Below are 16722 nucleotides of genomic sequence, written 5' to 3'. Positions count from 1 at the left end.
CCAATTCTGAACTGTGGGACCGATGTGTTAATGAACACAGCTTGTAGAGCTGCTGCCTCACCGTGCCGGAGACCCAGGTTCTATCCTGACCTTGGGTTCTGTGTCCATGGAATTTGGATGTGATCGCATGGTTTCCTCCCACATCCCAAAGACGTGCAGGTTTGTAGGTTAATTGGCCTCTAAATTGTCCCTGGTTTGTAGGGAGCGCATGCAAAAGTGGGATAAGAACTAGTGTGAACAGGTGACTCAGTGGGCCAAAGCCTTTCAATCAATAATCAATCAATCAAACAGTCCTCCAAGGAGTGGAAATTCCTAACTTGGGTGATTCTGTTGGGGTAGAAATAACATATTTTATTATTTGAGTGTATTTTTCATCCCAATATTAGTGAAGATAGTAATTTTGGGCTGGCATTGGAATTAACGCCCTTTAAAAATTGTTGATTAGAAAATGGAAATGCTAAACAAAAATGTAAAGATTCTTATTATTGCCGTTGAGGTACAGAAAAGTTTCTCATGTGTCTGATCTGCAACTGTATGTCCTCCAGACTTTTATTTTCCATGGCTTATCTCTGACATCCTTCACCTAGATAAACAATTTCATCTGAAAAAAATTGCAAATTTGAAATGAGTTTCACTTTGGTCACTTGATCAATGTGCAGTGTTAACTTTTTCACCTCTTTTATTCGATGCATTTTCTTTGCAAGATTAAGAAAGTATGTGCATCCTGAACTTATGCAAAACCCCTATCCTGCCATTTTGTTTGGAATGATGTGACATAATTTGTAGAAGCCTTTCTAGTCTTTCCCAAAGGCATTAACTGTGATATTTAAATAGACCCCTTACACTTGTCACAGTGGCGCAGAGACCTGGGTTTCACCCTGACTACGTGTGCTATCTGCAAGGTGCTTGTAGTTTTCCCTGTGACCGTATGGGCTTTCCCTAGGAGCTCCGGTTTCCTCCCACACTCCAAAGACATACAGGTTTGTAGATTAATTGGCTTTGGTAAAAATTGTGAATTGCGCCTGGTGTTTTTGTGGATAATGTGGTTTGCGAGGACTCAGTGAGCCGAAGGGCATGTTTCTGCGCTGTATCTCTAAACTGAACTAAACTTATAATTTGTCGAGGGCTGTTCAGTCTTCCTCAAAGACATTAACTATGTTATTTAAATAGACCCCTTACACTTGTCTCAGGCACAGCATGGATGCAGGCCCTTCTGCCCAACTCGTTCATACCGACCAAGGTGCCTGCCGGGGCTAGATTAATTTCCCTGTGATTGGCCCAGATCCCTCTAAATCTAGAATGTCCATGTACCTATCCACATTTATTTCAAATGTCATAATTGTACCTGCCTCTACCACTTCCTCTGGCAGCTTGTTCCACACACACGCCTTATTCCTCTGTGTGAAAACATCTCTCTCAGGATCCCTTTAAATCTTACCTTAAACCTAGCTTTAGATCGCCCTACCCTGGCAAAAAGACTGCCATTCACCATCTATGTCCTTTGTGATTTTACATATTTCTGGAAGGATACCCTCAGCCTCCTATGCTCCAGGGAAAATGCTCCTAACCTAACCAGTCTCTCCTTATAACTCAAGCATTCCATTCCTGGCAACATCCTTCGAAATCTTTTTTGCACCATCTCTAGCTTGCTCACATCTTTCCTTTAATTTGCTGACCAGAACTGTACACAATCCTCTAAGTGTGCCATCACCAACGTATTTGCAGTTCTAACGTGCCCCAACAGATGAAGGCAGGCACACCAAATGCTCTCATCACCACCCTGTCTAACTGGCCTAAATATTAACTACACTTGCAGAAAGGTAAAAAGCCATGGTTAGCCGCATTGACTAATCCCACAATGAGTTTTGTATGGGATGATCAGTACGGGCGTCAGGGGTATCAGGAGAAGGCAGGAGAATGGGGTCGAGAGGGAAAGTTACATCAGCCATGATTCAATGGCAGAGTAGACCTGATGGGTCAAATGGCCTAATTCTCCTCCCATAAAATTATTTATTTATTTATTTATTTATGTGTTTTATTTTCATTAGAAGCAGTGTACAGTAGTATAAACCGCGGCATATGACAAACATTTTGTGTACAACTTCTATTTTAAATTTAACAAGAAAAAAGTAGATCAAGAAAGAGAGATAGTGAGAGAAGAAAAGAGTGAAGGAAGTAGTGATGTGTAAACCCCTAGAGTACCAGATGGGCAGTCCAGGGGTGAACAAGTGATAGCCTCTAGAAAAATAAAGACAAAAACCTATAAAACTGTAAAAAAAAAAAAAAAAAAAGAAAGAAAAGAAAAAGAAAAGAGAGAAGAAAAAGAAAACAAGAGAGAAAAAATGAACCCTTGTGTAGGGATATACCTGCTTCATATCTTACCACACCCATCACCCAGTTCGTGAATCGGTTTATTTCCAGAGTTGTGTTGCACCATACTATACTTGTAATAAATCAATAAATGGAGACCATATTTCTCCTATAACTTATGATATGTAATTGATAGTGAGAAAAAATATCAGCCGAAAAAGAAAGACATCTTTTTACTGTTTTCCTTGTTCATTTGTGTCACTGTAGAAAGGAAAGACAGTGGTATTCTGTACTAAATTTTACACACTTAAACCCAAGTGTAATTTGGGTAACACCATCCTCTGATTTCCTGTTTACGTTTTTGATTGCAAATGTAAATAAAGAATAGACCACAGAATATAGAACATAGAACTGCATAAGAACAGGCCCTTCGACCCACAATGTCCTGCCGAACAAGAGGCCAAGAACAACTCTTATCTCCCTGTGCATAAACCATATCCATCTATTGCCTGCATATCCACATGCTTATTCAAATCTTGTTCATTTCCACATATGTAACCCCAAATCCATCCCTCCCCTTGTTACCTGGAGTCATCATGCTCCCTTACCTGATCAAATCTGCCCACCATCAATCACCTCCTTTATCTGGTTCCACCCATCACCGACCAGCCTCGGTGGCAACACTCCCTCATTCCCCACCATAGAGTCATGCAGCGTGGAACCAGGCCCTTCAGTCCTACTTGTCCATGCTGACCAACGTGCCCCATCCACACTAATCCCACCTGCCTGCATTTGGCCCATATCTCTCTAAAACTGTCCTATCCATGTACCTGTCTAAATGTTTCTTAAACCGTGAGAGTACCTGCCTCAACTACCTCCTCTGGCAGCTCGTTCCATGCACCCACTACTCTTTGTGTAAAAAAAAAGGTGCTGCTCAGGTTCCTATTAAATCCCCCCACCCAACTAGGCACTATTTATCCATGATATTATCCCTCCGTGATCTTCCCGTCCCACAGACTATGTGATATCCTCTATCTCACCCCTCTCTCCCACTCTCACTATACACTGGCCATCCATCCTTCCTCTACATTCAGTCCTCATGCAAGGTCTTGACTTAAAACTTGACCATCTCTTTGCTTCCACAGATGCTGCTCAACCCGTTGACCTCTTCCAGCTGTTTGATTTTTAAAAAACAAATTTTCCATTTCTGTGCTCTGAATCCCTGTGGCCACCTCAACTCATTTTTGATCAGCACCCCTCTTTGGTGCTTGCCATCAACTTTCATTGTCTACTGCGTGGCTTTCCATTATTATTGCATGTTATTCTTATGAATTTCGATCGAGGTCCTAACCAAATATTTATCTAGATCTTTTGTTACGATTTATTAATCAAGACAGCACAGTGACACATATTTATAGTTTGGTTGAAGGAAAAGATTAAAAAACAATTAGGACCTGATTAGCCCAAGATTAATTGTCTGTGTACTTGTTCTTGTTCCTTGTTCATAATCTCACTCAGATAATCTTGTTGCTCTGCATTACAAATGACACTTTTATCTTTTAAAGCCTCGGGTACTCTGTGAGCTTTTATTGTGTTTAGTCATATTTTCCAACTTCTGTCATCTCCGTACCAAGGCTTCACTTGCTACTCACCTCCTAGCCTTTTTTTTTCACTACCAAAGCTCCATTTCAGGTCATAGGAGAAGAAGGTTACACAAAAAAGCTGGAGAAACTCAGCGGGTGCAGCAGCATCTATGGAGCGAAGGAAATAGGCAACGTTTCGGGCCGAAACCCTTCTTCAGACCAGTCGATTCTCCAGCATCTGCAGTTCCTTCTTAAACACATAGGAGAAGAATGCCATTTGGCCCATCGTGTCTACTCCCCCATTCAATCATAGCTAATCTATCTTTCCCTCTCAACCCCATTCCCCTGCCTTTTCCCCGTAACCTTTGACACCCTTTACTAATTTTGAGTCTCTTTGGCTCCAGATTCCAGTTCATCAGAACATCTTTCATCCTACATCTCGTCAAAAGCTATTTAATGCTTCACTGTATTATAATAATACTACGATAATACTACGTCTTAACCATGTTCTGGCTGATGCAGCTGCCCTTTTGCACTCTTTTGTCTATCTATTATAGAGTTGATTTGACTGTATCGATGCATTGTATATCTGAGCTGTTTGGATGGCATGCAAAAAAAAGCTTTTCACTTTACCTCGATACACGTAACAATAATAAACCTAAACCTTAAATATAGGCCAAAATGGACACAAAGTGCTGGCGTAACTCAGCGGGTCAGGCAGCATCTCTGTAGAACATGGATAGGTGGTGATTCAGTTTGGGACCCTTCAACAGGCTGATGGTGGAGTGGGAGGGGGGTGGGGAAAGCTGTGAGGGAAGAGAGGCAGGACAAAGTATGGCAGGCGATAGGTAGACACAGGTGAGGGGGGGGTTGGATAGACAGATGGTTGTAACAAAGGCCAGAGATTAAAACAGAAGGTGTGAGACAAAAGGAATGAAGAGTTGGGAATTGTGAAGCCAGCAGAAAGAATATGGGTAGGGAGGGGGGGAATAGGTGCAAGTCCAGGTGAGGCACGGGGAGGGAGGGGGAAGGAAGGAGGCATGTAGGGTGCGGTTTGTAATTGGAGAATGCATTGTTCATTAAATCTAAGTTTAAACTTAAATTTAAAATGTCATGTTTAATACCAAACGTTCCTCTGTTTAGCTTAGTTTAGCGATACAGAGGAATCGCACCCGAGGTCAGGATTGAACCCGGGTCTGTGGCGCTGTGAGACCTTTGGTGATCATGTCTTTGTTAATCTCTTTAAAATGCATCTCTTTTTTTCAAGTAATCTTTAATATCTGTTTCAATGGCGTGGTTGCGAGTCTCTCAGGACATATTCTAGGTAAAAGGACATATATAAATGAGTCGACATTCCAAGTACTCATCATACCTTGTATGTATCTATTCGGTGAACTGTTTTGGTAAACTCTTCGGTGAACATTTGTAACTGTCAGCGCCAAATGATGGTGACACATGCTTACTGCCTCGGTGAGGTCTGCTACATGATTTTACCAGGTTGAATGCCAAATAAAGCCTTTCACTAACCTATAAACATGTGACAATAATAAAGTATAATTGAATATTGCTTCTCCCCACATTTTGCAATTTGGCTGCGGTGCAATTTGACAATGGTGTCAAAGGTTGCAAAGGTGTCCCATCTGTGTTCGCATTGATTTAACTGCTGCAAACATTGGATTAGAATGACTTGTTTTCTCATTGTGAAATTGCCTTTGAGATGCATTCTAGAGCATAGTTGGATATCCTAACGACAGCTTTGCCTTTAATGGTAGTTAGCTTACAACCTGTGGGCTGCTGCTGCAAGTAAGAATTTAATTGTTCAAGAAGGAACTGCAGATGCTGGAAAATCGAAATTGCTGGAGAAACTCAGCGGGTATGGCAGCATCTATGGAGCGAAGGAAATAGGCAACATGTCGGGCCGAAACCCTTCTTCAGACTAATGCAGGGTGGAGGGGATGCGGGAAGAAGAAAGGAAGAGGAGGAGCCAGAGGGCTGAGGGAGAGCTGAGAAGGGGAGGAGACAGCAAGGGCTACCAGAAATTGGAGAAGTCAATGTACCGGCCACCGGGATGCAGACTGCCCAAGCGGAATATGAGGTGCTGCTCCTCCAGTTTCCTGTGGTGCTCACTCTGGCAATGGAGGAGGCCCAGGATAGAAAGGTTGGATTCGGAATGGGAGGGGGAGTTGAAGTGCTCAGCCACAGGGAGATCAGTTTGGTTAATGCGGACAGAGCGGAGGTGTTGGGCGAAGCGATCGGCAAGCCTGCGCTTGGTCTCACCGATGTAGATCAGCAGACATCTAGAGCAGCGGATGCAATAGATGAGGTTGGAGGAGGTGCAGGGAAAGGGCCCGGGGAGGAGGTGGTGCTGGAGGGAAGAGAGGAATTGACCAGGGAATTACGGAAGGAGCGGTCTTTGCATAAAGCAGACGGGACGGGAGGAGATAGGAAGATGTGGCAAGTGGTGGGGTCACGTTGGAGGTGGCGAAAATGACGGAGGATTATTTGTTGTATGTGACGGCTGGTAGGGAGGAAGGTGAGGACTAGGGGGACTCTTGTTCCAAGTGGGGGGGATGGGGAGAGAGAGCAATGTTCCGAGTGGGGGGATGGATTTAATTGTCCCATTTCTTTAGACTTTAGTGATACAAGCCCCATCGGCCCACCGAGTTTGCATCGATCCACGATCCCCTTACACTAGCACTATCCTACACACTCGGGATAAATTTACAATTTTACCGAAGCCAATTAACCTACAAACATATACGGCTTTGAAGTGTGGGAGAAAATCGGAGCACCTGGAGAAAACCCATGCAATCACAGGGAGAATGAACAAACTCCACACAGACAGCATCCATAGTCAAGATCGAACCTGAATCTCTGGCGCTGTAAGGCAGCAACTGTATCGCTGTGCCATTTTGGAACCTATGACATTAAAACACTCTTGACTCTTAAGATTGTTCAGGTCTTTCAAGGGCTGAACAGTTTTGCTACAGCTTTCACTTTTGCCACTGTATATCTCCAGTGCCTATTCGCTATTTGTAAGGATGCCGTTTAACTTGCCCAGTCCTCCTGTTCTCAGGTATAACTGTCGTATTTATGGAACCCCTGTATAAATGGGACATGTTGAGGTTACTCAGCTAATTGAGTGCCTTGCTCTACAAAATTTGTCTTGGTCATTTTACCTTCACATGTCGCTGGTTTGCAAGGAATCGGTGGGAGTTTGAAAGGATCCCTTTCAAAATTACATTTTAATGCGGTCTATCTATTTCTTGCTAATTCAGAAACCTGTGATTTTCACAATGTTCAAAATTGTTCTGTCTGGGACGGATGACAATAAAACGCCCTTGACTCTTGAATCTGGTGATGAAAAAAGGATTAAATTTGAAAGCTTTAATCTTTGGGAAGTTCATGTTCTGGGAGCAGAATTAGGCTATTTGGCCCATCAAGTCTACGACAACCATGGGCTGATCTATTTTTCCCTCTCATTCTCCTGCCTTTGCCCCATAACCCCTGACACCCATACTAATCTGTCTTGCTCTATTAAGGTACATTGTTGCAGGTATCAATGTGGAATATTTGTGTCGGTGAATATCTGGATGTAATCCAGAATAATGCCTAAAACAGGCTTGCTTTTCCAATTAAAAATAAACCTGACACGTTCTTGAAATTGAATAATAGATCAATTCACAATGATTTATCTATCTCTTCTAACAGAGGAAAAGACATTACTGGAGGCTGGACAGCAAGTGCCTTACACTCTTTCAAAATGACACTGGAGCCAAGTATCATAAGGTGAGAGCTCACATTTACCGCTGAATAGTAATGCAAATGATATTTCAGTTGATGTGAAGAATATTTTCAGTATGTCACTTGTACAAAATATGATTTTTCTTTGTACCTTGGTATTAAAGTTTGGATGTTCTGAAGTTATGTAACTGATTTGAGTCGCACATTGTCATACATGCTGAAGTGATAATCAGAAGTGAGTAACAGCACTTAGTAGATTGGGAAGCATTTTAATAATATTACACAGAGAAGGTTTAATGCCCAGTTTTCCTAGATTTGCTGTCTTGGTAGTTAGGGAGCTATAGTTGTCATCCGTTTCCACTGGCTAGAGGTTGTCATCTGCTGGGGCAGGTGGGGTGAGTGGGTGCATGCATGCGTGCGTTTGTGTATGTGCGTGCGCTTTGTGTGTGTGTGTGTGTGCTCGTGTGTGTGTATGTGTGTGTGTCTGTATGAATGATTGAATGATACTTTGTTATCACATTTGACATGTCACAGTGAAATTCTTTGTGTGTGTGCGAGTGAGTGTGTGTGTGTGCGCTTTGAGTGGAAGTGTGAATGCAGTGGAAGTAGATTGGGTTAGTCTGTGGAGCTGTGACTCACATTTCCTGGTAGAAAACATACTGTCGGGTTACATCACAGCTTGGTTTGGAATCAGCTCTCTCCAAGACCGCAAGAAATTGCAGAGTTGTGAATGTAACTCAGCCCATCACACAGATCAGACTCCCCGCCATTGACTCCATCACTGCACATTGCCTTGAGAAAAGCAGCCAACATAATCAAAGACTTGTCCCACCCCGGTCATTCCTCCTTCTTCCCGCTCCCATCGGGCAGACGGTACTGAAGCTTGAAAGCAAGTACCATCATACTTGGGAACAGCTTCTTCCCTTCTGTTATCAGGCTTCTGTACAGCTCTTCTATAAACTAGATTACTGCCTGATTCACCTCTACCCCATTGTGGGTATTAGACTTTGTCTAAGGAACTATTATCCTGCAATGCTGAGAACTACTGTATATTTTGCACTCTGTATCTTCCCCTTGGCTCTACGTATTGTACTTGAGCTTGGCTTGATAGTATTTACATATAGTAGTATATGATTTGATTGGATAGCCTACAAAACAAGGCTTTTTGCTGTACTCGGTACACGTGACAAAAATAAACCTAAGCCTAAACCTGTGGGACATATGAATTGGAAACGGCCTGAAGTGAGTGCGGTTTGCAGTTGGTGAGTCAGACCTCAAGATGAGTCAAGTAATTTGGGAATGGGGGCAGGGGGGATGGGACCCGTGTGTGGGGACAAATAAATGTAATTGCTTGTAATCTAGTTGCTTTTTGGAGCACAGTTATGACAGGCCACCAGGAAACATTGAAATGTGAATGATCTTATCAAGAAACTCAGTGGGTTTAGCTGAGATGGCTCAACTGAACTTTGAGTTGAGTGATTTTGATCTCGAGTTGTCCTTGAGTGGGCTGCGTTATATACAGTAGGTGCATGTTAAGGCAACCTTTTGTAGGTTGAGCTGGTTCAGTGTAAGGTTGAGTGTGTGTGACTTTTTCACGTGGGTGCAGTTTATCTTTGGTCATGCTGTTAGTCACCATTTTTAACCTCGTCGGAATTTTATTTGTCTGCATCCTCTCGTTGGTTTCAACTAGTTTTAATCAGAGTACACAGCACATGGACAGGCCCTTTGGCCCACGCTGTCTGTGCCAAGCGTGATGCCACGATCTACTAATCTTCTCTGCCTGCATGTGATCCAAAACCCTCCATTCCCTGCACATCCATGTGCCTATGTGAAACTATTTTAAATACAACTATCGTATCTGCCGTCATCACCACACTCTGGCAGTGTTCCAAGCACCCAGCACTCTGTTTGAAAAATACTTGCCTGGCACATCTCCTTGAAACTTTGCTCCACTAACCCTAAAGCCATGCCTTCTAGTCTTTGATATTTCCACGTTGGGGAAAATACATTCTTGCTGTCAAACCACTCGAAATGTTACTGTCCTTTGAAGTTGGTAAAAATCTGTACACAATACCTGTGAAATAAAGCACTTTTCCATCAATGTGACTGGAACTCTTGTCAAATCCACTCTGCAGGTTGGATCAGCCGTGTGCCCATGAAGTGAGTTGACTGCATCTTGTACATCCTGGTAACTTCCCATCCAAATGCTGGCCAGGCCTGAGCCTGCTTAGCTGGCTAATCACGGGGATTGCCCTGACAGTGCTGACCCATTGCATTCCTGTAATGAATGGCTTCTAGCACAGAAAGTTTCTAGAAGCTTCAGAAAGTTGTAAGTGGGATAACATAGCACAAGTGTGAATGGGTTATCAATGGTCGAGTGGGCTTGGTGAGCCGAAGGGCCCGTTTCCATGCTGTATCTCTAAACTAAACATCCAATTGGTTTGGACCGCTGGGTCTATGCTTTGAACTGTTCCCTGGCCCTGTCTCTGGTCCACTGCAGTTGAGGGTGGTCCTGTATTATTAATTTAATCAGAGCTATAGCATGGAAACAGACCCTTCGGCCCACCAAGTCCATGCCAACCATCATGCTAATTCTATGTTATCCCACTTTCTCAATCGCTTCTTACACACAAGAGGGCAATTAACAGAAGCCAATTAACCTAAAACCCGCACATCTTTGTGATGTGGGAGGAAACCAAGATCAGGATCGAACCCGGGTCTCTGACGCTGTGAGGCAGCAGCTCTACCTGCTGCGCCCCAATAGCAGAACAATTATGTATCATTCTTCTCTGCTTTAAAACAACAGAAAATACGTTTTGATTAGTTAGTAGTAGATTAGATAAAGCGTTATCATCAGGGGACTTGAACACCTAATCAAGGCTGAGGATAGACACAAAAAGCTGGATAAACTCAGCAGGACAGGCAGCATCTCTGGAGAGAAGGAATAGGTGATGTTTCGGGACGAGACCCTTCTTCAGGCTGAAAGTCAACGGGAAAGGGAAAAAAAATATATAGACGCTGATGTAGAGAGATATGGAACAATGGGGGAAGGATATGCAAAAAAGTAACAATGATAAAGGAAACAGGCCATTGTTAGGTGTTTGTTGGGTAAAAGCAAGAAGCTGGAATGACTTGGTGGGGGAGGGATGGAGAGAGAGGGAATGTCTGGGTTACGAAATTAGAAAAATTAATATTCACCACTGGACTGGAAGCTGCCCTAATGAAATATGAGATGCTTTTCCTCCAAATTGCATTTAGCCTCACTCTGACAAGGGAGGAGACCTAGGACAAAAATGTGGGAATGGGAAGGAGAATTAAAGTGTTTTGCAACTGGGAGATCAGGTAGATCCAGACAGACTGAGCGAAGGTGTTCAGCTAAATGATCGTCCAGTCTACTTTTGGTATCACTGATGTATAAGTCCACATCTTGAACAATGGATACAGTAGATGAGGTTGGAGGAGGTGCAAGTTAACCTCTGCCAAACGTGCAAGGACTGTTGGGGTCCCTGGACAGAGTTGCGGGGGGAGATATAGTGACAGGCGTTGCATTTCCTGCAGTCACAGGGGAAGATGAGAACCAGGGAGTTGTGGAGGGAACATTCTCTGCGGAAGGCTGAAAGGGGTGATTCTGCGAAGGGCGGAATGTAGTGGCTCCACTGAGATGGAGGTGTTCCACAAAAGTATCAACTAACCTGCATTCAGTGGCCCCAGTGTGAAGACCCCAGAGCAACAACTTCAATGCACTAAATTTGACCAAGCAGGAGGAAATCGTGGCTTCACTGTGTTTTCCAACATTGTTTTTATTTCAGGTTCCCGCCATCTGCCGTTTTTTGAATTCACCTGTATGTGATTAATAATGATTAAATGGGAGGTTACCACAAATGTGGCTCTTTTACTAAACTAAAATGGTTTGTGCACTTGATTTTGTTGTAGCTCTGTTGCAAACCTGTAAATTGGCACGCTTGCCCCGCCTGCTTTTTACAGCTATTTCCCTCCCACTCCACAATCGGTCTGAAGAAGGGTCCCAGCCTGAAACGTCACCTGTTCATTCCCCTCCACAGATGGTGCCTCACCCGTTGAGTTACTACAGCACTTTGAGCTTTACCTGTTGTGTATCTGACCAGTCCACCAACCCGTGTGAATTAATTTGAAACCCCCTCACTGTTTATTGCAGTTCCATGTTTTAAGATATCAGAATATCTTGAAATTGTGCGTTGTACACTCTAGATTAAGTCATTTGCACTTATTATAGAAAATAGTCATCCCAGTTGCAACTGCTGGGGAACCCCACGGTGAATCTTCTTCCGACTTATGAAGCAGTCAGTTTTTTTCTGAGCCTTAGCCAATTGCTTAAGAAATTTCCCTTTTTATTCAAGAGTTTCCGCTTTGCTGACAGGATTGATATTTGCCTTTTGAAATTCCATATACGTCCAGTCTGACCAGCCTGGAGAAGGCTCCCGACTTCAATCATCGCTTTCTCATGTTCTCCAGAGATGTTGCCTGATCCGCTGAGTTACTCCAGCACTTTGTGTCATTTTGTGTATTAACCAGCGAATGCAGTTCCTTGTGTCTCCTATCAACCTCTCTGGTTGCATTTGGTGGTGCAGTGCCGCTGCCTGGATTGCCGCAGTTTTCTGGATCCAATCTTGACCTTTGGGGCTGTCTGCATGAAGTTTTCACCTTCTTCTGTGTGCTCCGGTTTCTTCCCACATCCCAAAGACAATGGGCGAATTGGCCTGTGTAAATTGCTGCCAGTGTGTAGGTGAGAGGCAGGATCTGGGGGTGGTTGATAAGAATGTGGGAAGAATAAATAAAAAAGGGATTGAAATAACAGTACAGCACAGGATCAGGCCCTTCGGCCCACAATGTCCATGCCGAGCATGAAGCCAAGATAAACTAATCTCCTCTGCCTGCATGTGATCCATATCTCACCCTTCTCTATATGTCCTTGTGCCTTTCTAAAAGCCTCTTAAGGTCACTTTCATTTCTGCCTCCTTCACCAACCTGGCAACATGTGTTAACAAAAATACTTGCCTCTTCCATCTCCTTTAAACTTCGGCATTCTCACCTTAAAGCTATGCCCTCTCTTATTTTAAATTTCCACTCTGAGGGGAAAAAAAGACCATCTACCCTAACTATCCCTGTCATAAATGTATATACTTCTATCAGGTCGCTCTGCAACCACTGATGTTCTAGAGAAATACAGGGTTGCCTAACCTTTCCTTGTAGATATTACCCCACCTAATTCAGTCAGCATTCTGATAGACCTCATCTGCACCCTCTCCAAAGCCTACACATCCTTCCTGATATGGGGCAACCAGAACTCCAAATGTGGACTTCCTGATGTATGATTAGTGTAAATGGTCAGCGTGGACCCATTGGGCCGAAGGGCCTGTCTTCGTGCCATACCCCATGACTCCATGACTCTATAAATCCTCCACCTCATCCATAAAACATGACTCGTTTTCCAAATTTACACGTGAAGGTGGACCCTGAGGCTTTGAAGTAGTGTCCCAATTTGTTTAAGAAGGAACTGCAGATGCTGGAAAATCGAAGGTAGACAAAAGTGCTGGAGAAACTCAGCGGGTGCGGCAGCATCTATGGAGTGAAGGAAATAGACCCAATTTGTGTTGATGTTGTCAGGGCGATTATGAATGTATTTGCGAGATGTTTGACAGAGAGACAAGTTATTGACAGAGAGACACAGAGAGAGTCATCACAATACAAAAAACATAACCCTGTTGCCACTAGTAATGGCCGTGAACTATGATTTTAACTCCTCGTCAAAGTCAAAGGTTGGAGCATGTTGCCAGCACTTTACTTGTTCAAAGGTTTCAAAAGTCTTTTATTGTCACGTGTACCAATTAGGGTACAGTGATAGGCGAATTACTATACCCCCCTGTATTACCATACAGCCATGCTAAAAAAAAAGCAACGAGACACACAACTACATAAACGTTAACATAAACATCCACCACAGCAGATTCTCCACGTTTCTCACTGCGATGGAAGGCAATAAAGTCAAATCTTCTTCTTCTTGTTCAGTAATTTACAGTCAAGAAGTGCATTTCTGCTGATATGGAGTTTAGCAAGGTTCACTGCCACACCAGGGCTGAGGTTGGAACAGATTGATAAAAAGGGAAGTATTAAGGCAACGATATCATGTTCCAGTAATGCCAACGAATGTGCTGACAAATCCTTCATAGTTTTTTCTTAACTTAATTCTTGCTTTAAAATAGTTATCCCACCTATGTCTAATTATGATTAAAAACGATGGGAATAATAGAGCTACTTTCATCATCTCAAACAAACTTTTGGTATCTTTAACGGCATGAATGTTGATTTCTCTAACTTTAAATAACCCATGCATTCTCTCTCTCTCCGACCCACCCCCACCCTAGTCGTCTTGCTAATTTCACCTTTGTTATCACCTCGTCCCCAGCCAAAGTAGACCATTGTGGGCTCTACCTTTCTTGAGTCAGCAATGCAGGCTCTGCTTTGTTCTGTACCTTGTCTGTACATCAGTCTGAAGAAGGGTCTCGACCCGAAACGCCACCCATTCCTTCTCTCAAGAGATGCTGCCTATCCCGCTGAGTTACTCCAGCATTTTGTGTCTATCTTGTTCTGTACCTTCTCGTACCTCTAGTTTCCCTCCTCCTGACTCTTAGTCTGAAGAAGGGTCCCGACCCGAAACGTCACCTATTCCTCAGAATACTCCCCAGTAACTTTCCAATAGATGTTAAGCTCACCGGCCTATAGTTCTCAACATTTTCCCTGCAGCCCTTCTTGAATAGAGGTACAACATTTGCCACCCTCCAATCTTCGGGCACTCTCCTGTATTTATGGACAACTTGTAAATTTCAACCAGTTTCCTCGTTTCCTAGATTGTCCTCGGATATATCAGATCAGGCCCTGGAGATTTGTCTACCTTCATACACAATAGTACCTTCAGCACTTCTCCGACGGTAACAATGACTGCTCTCAAGACACTTCCATTGACTGCCCCAAGTTCCTTTGCCCTACTATCTTTCTCCTCGGTAAATACAGAGGAGAAATACTAATTGAGGACCTTGCCCATCTCCTGTGGCTCCACACAGAGGTGACCGCTTTGATTCCTGAGAAGTCCCACTCTCTCTCTAATTACCCTTTTCCCCCTTATGTATTTATAAAATCTTTTGGGATTGTCCTTAATGCTACCCGCCAGAGCTATCTCCTGGCCCCCTTTTGCCCTTCTGATTTCCTTTTTCAGTTTACTCCTTAGTTCCCGAAACTCCTCCAGGGATGCACTTGATCCCAGCTGCCTATACCTGTCCCATGCATCCTGCTTGTTTTTGACCAATGTCTCAATTTCCCTCGTCAGCCGAGCTTCCTTACGTTTGCCTGCTTTGCCCTTCACTCTAACAGGGGCGTGCATATCCTGAACTTCTGTCAGCACACTTTTAAATCATCCTGTGCAACGGGTAGAATTGAGCTGTGGACTTCAGGCCTTTCCGGCAAACAGCCTTGTCAAATAGTAGGTATTTGTATGTGTGAGTTAGATTTGGTGGTGAAGGGGTGGGTGGGTACAGGATGTGGACGTGCCCGAAATATAAGCATGTATCTCATGACTTCCAATTGAATGTGTAACATAGACTGAACTCTGTGTTCATCATCTGCAGAAACTTCTGAGTCTCAGTTTTACTGCTAGTTTTACATGAGCACTGTACTAAGCAGATGTGAAGCATGGAAAATTGTGATAATTTTACTTGCCGAATGTATTTGGAATGGTGAAAGATTGATTGCTGGTATTGATTACCAGTTGCAAATCTTCAATGGGGTCATGTGTCAATTGTTGCTCATGCTTGTTACCATGGTGATAGGCAGGCAGTTGTCATGACTATTTACACTTTGACGCTTGACCAGTTCAACGACTTGCACAGTCTGAAGAAAGGTCCTGACCCAAAACGTCACTATCCGTGGTCTCCGGAGATGCTATCTGACCCGCTGAGTAACTGAGTTACTCCAGCACTTTGTGTCTGTCGTCATATGAATATTGAATTCTCCAATGTTAGATAAATAACCTGCAAACAAGCTCTGAGGCCATAAGACGTAGGAGCAGAATTAGGTCATTGGGCCCCATCAGTTCTGTTGTGCCATTCGATCATTGCCGATCTATTTTTCCCTCTCAACCTCATTCTCCTGCCTTCTTCCCGTAACCTTTGACGCCCTTAATATTAAAGAATCTGTTAATCTCCACAATGACTTGGCTTTCACTGCTGTCTGTGGCAATGAATTCCAGAATTTCACAACCCTCTGGCTAAACAAACTCCTCTGCATTGTAAAGGTACATCCTTTTATTCTGAGACCTATGGTTCTGGACTTTCCCACTACTGGAAACATCTTCTCCACATCCACTCTATCTAGGCCTTTCATTATTCGGTAGGTTTCAATGAAATCCCCCTAATTCTTCTAAACCAGCGAGTACAGACCCAGAGCCGTCAAACTCCTTTATCCCCCTCTTGCCTGTGCACCACCTGGACTGACCCCATTTTAGAGTCATACAGCGTAGAAACAGGCCCTTCGGCCCAACTTGCCCATGCCAACCAACATTCCCCTTCTACATTAGTTCCACCTGCCTGCGGTTGGCCCATATCCCTCTAAACCTATCCTATCCATGTACCTATCCAAATGTTTTTTAATCATTGGGTTAGTACCTGCCTCAAATATCTCCTCCAGCAGCTCGTTCAATACACCTACCACCTTTTGTGTAAAAAGGTTGCCCCTCAGGTTCGTATTAAATCTTCCCCCTTCATCTTAAACATATGTCCTCTGGTTCTCGATTCTCCTACTCTGTATAAAAGCCTCTGCATCAACCCTCTCTACGTCCATCATGATTTTATACACCTCTATAAGGTCACCCCTCATGCTCCTGTACTCCAAGGATTTTTTTCACCTTCCCTCTCCATTTCAACCTATATTCCTTCCTCTGGCCTCACAGTTCGAACCTATCCTTATCTCACATCTTTTGCCCTCCCCCCCCCCCCCCCCCCCCCCCCCCCCCCCCCCCCCCCCCCCCCCCCCCCCCCCCCCCCCCCCCCCCCCCCCC

At 43.8% G+C, this 16722-nt stretch overlaps 1 protein-coding gene across 1 annotated transcript in view; it reads left to right on the top strand.

Annotated features, from left to right (window-relative positions):
• The window catches only part of prkd3 (protein kinase D3), a 268503-nt gene that overhangs the window by 198460 nt on the left and 53321 nt on the right, over positions 1–16722 (top strand). Inside the window, exon 11 of the mRNA XM_055639547.1 lies at positions 7605–7682. Coding sequence (XP_055495522.1) covers positions 7605–7682 — 78 coding nt within the window. The remainder of the gene's footprint in view (positions 1–7604; positions 7683–16722) is intronic.

Source organism: Leucoraja erinacea, chromosome 8 (genome assembly GCF_028641065.1).
Source record: "Leucoraja erinacea ecotype New England chromosome 8, Leri_hhj_1, whole genome shotgun sequence".
Lineage (NCBI taxonomy): Eukaryota > Metazoa > Chordata > Chondrichthyes > Rajiformes > Rajidae > Leucoraja > Leucoraja erinaceus.
The sequence above is the reverse complement of the archived record's forward strand: the minus strand, read 5'-3'. Positions and strand labels throughout refer to the sequence as shown.